Here is a 4,538-nt window from a genome sequence, read left to right on the forward strand (position 1 = left end):
GGTGGGGGAGGGGGGGGGGAGGGATAGGGACTGGGGGTGGGGTGGGAACCAGGTGGAGGGGAGCTATGGGGGTAAAAAGAGGAACAACTGTAATAATCTGAACAATAAAGATTTATTAAAAAGAAGTACAAATTGGTAGTTACAAAATAGTCATGGGGATATACGGTACAGCATAGGGAATGTAGTAATTAATACTGTAATAACTATGTATAGTGTTAGATGGGTACTAGATTTATTGGGAAGGTCCCTTCGTAAGTTATATAAATGTCTAATTACTATGTTGTACACCTGAAACTAATGTAATATTGAATGTCAACTATAATTTAAAAATAAAATATTATTAAGTAATACAAATAAATAATATTTTTATTTTAAAAATAAGTAATATTATAATAACTTTACATTATGTCAAATGGGTACTAAACTTATCAGGTTGATTCCTTTGTACTTTACATAAATGTCTAATCTTATACACCTGAAATGAATATAATATTGTTTGTCAACTGTAATTGAAAAATAAACAATAAAATTTTAAAAAATATTAAAAGCTTTGAGATAAACTTAATGAAAGATACAAAAGACTAATACACTAAAAATAATAAACAACTGTACAAGAATTAGAGAATTAACTCAAATGGAAAGGTATAATGATGGACTGAAAGACAATATTGCTATAATGTTAGTTTTCATCAATAAAAATCCTAGCACATTTATTTAAAGGAATCTACAAATTGATTTTAAAATGTATTTTAAAAAGAAAATGACCTAGAATAGCCAAAACATTTTTAAAAAGAAGAAAGTTAGAGGACTTAGTCTGACTTCAAGACTTATTATAGCTTGGCTGAGCGCCAATCCATGAACCAGGAAATCATGGTTCCATTCCCGGTCAGGGTACATGCCCGGGTTTCAGGCTCTATTCCCAGTAGGGAGCATGCAGGAGGCAGCTGATTAATGATTCTCCCTCATCGTTGATGTTTCTATTTCTCTCTCCCTCTCCCTTCCTCTCTGAAATCAATAAAAACATATTTTTAACAAAGACGTATAATAAAGCTAAAATAATCAAAGACCACATAGCATTGATAATAGGACTTAAAACATATCAAAGGAAAGAATAGTCTAAAAATAGACTGACACAAACAATTTATGATAAGATTAAGAGAGCAATTACATTCAACAAGTGATGAGACAAATTGATATCCATATGAAAGAAAACAGACTATCTACCCTTACTTTACATTATAAACAACTCCTAACATGAGGTGGGCCACAGAACTAACATTTCTAAAAGAAAATACAGAGAACTATCTTCACAACCCGGGAGAAGACAAATATTTGTTTGATAGGTCAAAGAAATAATAATAAATGAAATAATAAACTGGACTTCATCAAAGTTAAAAACTTGTGCTCATTGAAAGACACCATTAAAATGAATAGGCAAGCCTCAGACTAGAGGAATTTTTGCAATACCTATAACAAAATACTTCTATCCAGACTACATAAAAAAATTCCTATTATTCAAGGTAAAAATATATTACTCAATAAGGAATGGGTAAAACATTTAAATAGGCCCCTCTGAAGAAGATATTAAAAGCACTTGAAAAGGTTTTCAATATAAACTGACTGCAAAAATATACTTCCATATCTTTCAGAATGACCAAAATGAAAATATTGATAACAATCAAAATTCTCATATATTGCTGGTAAAAGTTTAAAATGGTGTAGTAACTTTTAAAAACTGACTGTTTCTTAAAAAAGTGAAATTTATACTGCCTTTTGAATGAACAATATCAACTGCTAGGTTTCTACTGAGAAGTACATACATGTCCATAAAAGTGCATTAGAGTATGTTCACAGTAATTTATTCACAATAGCCCCAAACTGGAACATTTCAAATGTCTATTATTAGGAGAGACATAAATAAACTGGTGAATTCATATAATTGAATACTATTCTACTATTAAAATAAACTACTTATACATGCAAAAATGTGTATAAATCTCTCAGACATTAAGCAGAGTGAAAGAAAGTATGCATGAAAAAGATCTAGAATAGACAAAACTAACTTATGCTGGTAGAAATCACAACTGTGATTGTCCTAGTGGGAGGGACTGACTTGGAAGAGGCTTGATGGAATATAATAGGCTAATGGAAGTGTCCTTTATTTTGACTGGGGCATGAGATACATGGCTTTTATTCCTCTCAGAACTCAAAGAGCTTAACACTTAAGATCTCTATGTACTTTATACCTACAAACATGGAGTGAATTCTTGGTAAGGTAATAGCAACTAGTATCTGTCTGCACTAAGGCAACAAAGAAAGCACTTACATGGGGAATGATATTCAAACTAAATTTAGACTATAGAGCTATGGAAGGCAATCATGTATAGGCTCTTCAAAGATCTCAAGCCTTAGGAAGATGGCTAGTAACAAAAACACCAGAAAATAATAGGTGTTGGTGAAGATGTGGAGAAACTGGAACCCTTATACATTGCTGGTGGGAACGTTTAGTTGTGCAGCCACTATGGAAAACAGCATGGCAGTTCCTCAAAAAATTAAACAGAATTACTGTATAATCCAGCAACTCTATTCTGGTTTTATACCCAAGAGAACTGGAAACAGTGACTCAACACCCACTTTTGTAGCAGTATTATTCACAGAAGCCAAAAGGTGGAAGCCATCCAAGTGAGCATTGACAGATGAATGGATAAACAAATTGTGGTATGTACATACAAAGGAATATTATTCAGCCTTCAAAAGGACATACATACTACAACATGGGTGAACCTTGAGGACATTATATTAAATTAAATAAATCAGTCGCAAAAAAGGACACATACCATATGATTTCTGTTACATGAAGTACCTACAAGTAGTCAGATGCACAAAGATAGAAAGTAGAATGGTGGTTGCCAGAGCCAAAGGGGAGGGGGAAATGGGAGTTATTGTTTAATGAGTACAGAGTTTCAGTTCTGCAAGATGAAAATATTTCTGGAGATAGATGGTAGTAATAATTGCATTAATGCCACTGAACTATATGCTTAAAAATAGTTCAGATGGTAAATTTTATGTATTTTACCACAATTAAAAAACATATATATCCCTAAAAACATTCAAAGATGTCAACTACTTGAGTTCACTGGTCTTTATCTGTACAGACTCACCTAAATAACTCTGACTTGAAAAAATTCTCTCTGTTGTCCATAGTTCTTTTCCTTCTTCCAACTTTCGGATCATATCAGGTTTAGTCATGTGAAACCCTGATAATAAAAAAATGAGACATATTTCCAGGCTTTTTATTCTGTTCCACTAATCTATATGTCTGTTTTTATGCCAGTACCATGCTGTTTTGATTACTATATCTTTGTAGTGTAGTTTGATATCAGTTAGCATGATTCCTGCCTTATGATCCAGCAATTCCACTTCTGGGAATATATCCAAAGAAATCTGAAACATGAATTCAAAAGAATATATATGCACCCCTATGTTTATAGCAGCATTATTTACAACTAGAGGCCCAGCGCATGAAATTTGTGTACTCAGAGGGGTCCCTTAGCCTGGCCTGTGCCCTCTTGCAGTCTGGGAGCCCTCAGGATGTCTGACTGACGGCTTAGGCCTGCTCAGGAGCGGGCCTAAACCGTCAGTCGAACATCCTTAGCACTGCTGTGGAGGCGGGAGAGGCTCTCGCCACCGCCGCTGCACTCCCTAGCCGTAAGCCCAGCTTCTGGCTGAGTGGAGCTCCCCCTGTGGGAGTGCAATGACCACGAGGGGGCAACTCCTGCATTGAGCATCTGCCCCCTCATGGTCAGTGTGCGTCAAAGCAACGGGTCATTCCACCATTTGATCAATTTGCATATTAGCCTTTTATTATATAGGACTAGTGGCCTGGTGCACGAAATTCGTACATGGGGGGTAGGGTCCCTCAGCCTGGCCTGCACCCTCTCCAATCTGGGACTCCTCGAAGGATGTCCTACTGCCGGTTTACAGGGATCGGGCCTAAACCGGCAGTTAGACATCCCTCTCACAATCTGGGACTGCTGGCTCCTAACTGCTCACCTGCCTGCCTGCCTGATTGCCCCTAACCACTCTGCCTGCTGGCCTGCTTGCCCCCAAATGCCCCCCCTCCGCCAGCGTGATCACCCCCAACAGCCCCCTGTGCCAGTGTGCTCGCCCCCAACTGCCCCCCCTGCCGGCCTGCTCACCAACTGTCCCCCCAGTGGCCTGCTCACTCCAAACTGCCCCCACACAGTCCTGATCACCCCTAACTGACCCCCACTGACGGCCTGCTCACCCCCAACTGGCCCCCCTGCTGGTCTGCTCACCCCCAACTGCCTCCCCCGCCGGCCTGATCACCCACAATGGCCCCTCCCACCAGCCTGATCACCCACAACAGCCATCCCATCCTGGCCTGATCACCCACAACTGCCCTCCCCTCTTGGCCTCTAACCGCCTCTACCTCGGCCCTGCCACCATGGCTTTGTCCAGAAGAACGTCCGGAAGGTCTCCTGGAAGGTCTCCCAGTCTAATTAGCATATTACCCT

General features: G+C 38.9%; 1 protein-coding gene across 11 annotated transcripts in view; it reads right to left on the bottom strand.

Moving 5' to 3' along the window:
• The window catches only part of ZNF382 (zinc finger protein 382), a 53,922-nt gene that overhangs the window by 42,438 nt on the left and 6,946 nt on the right, over positions 1 to 4,538 (bottom strand). For 10 of the 11 annotated variants that reach the window (XM_014540316.1, XM_005866980.2, XM_014540315.1 and 7 more), the window contains one exon: positions 3,162 to 3,257. The exons of the other annotated variant lie outside the window; for it this stretch is intronic. In XM_014540316.1, the coding sequence (XP_014395802.1) occupies positions 3,162 to 3,257 (96 nt within the window). The remainder of the gene's footprint in view (positions 1 to 3,161; positions 3,258 to 4,538) is intronic. 11 annotated transcript variants of the gene reach the window in all.

This window comes from Myotis brandtii, unplaced genomic scaffold, assembly GCF_000412655.1.
Source record: "Myotis brandtii unplaced genomic scaffold, ASM41265v1 scaffold241, whole genome shotgun sequence".
Classification (NCBI taxonomy): Eukaryota; Metazoa; Chordata; class Mammalia; order Chiroptera; family Vespertilionidae; genus Myotis; species Myotis brandtii.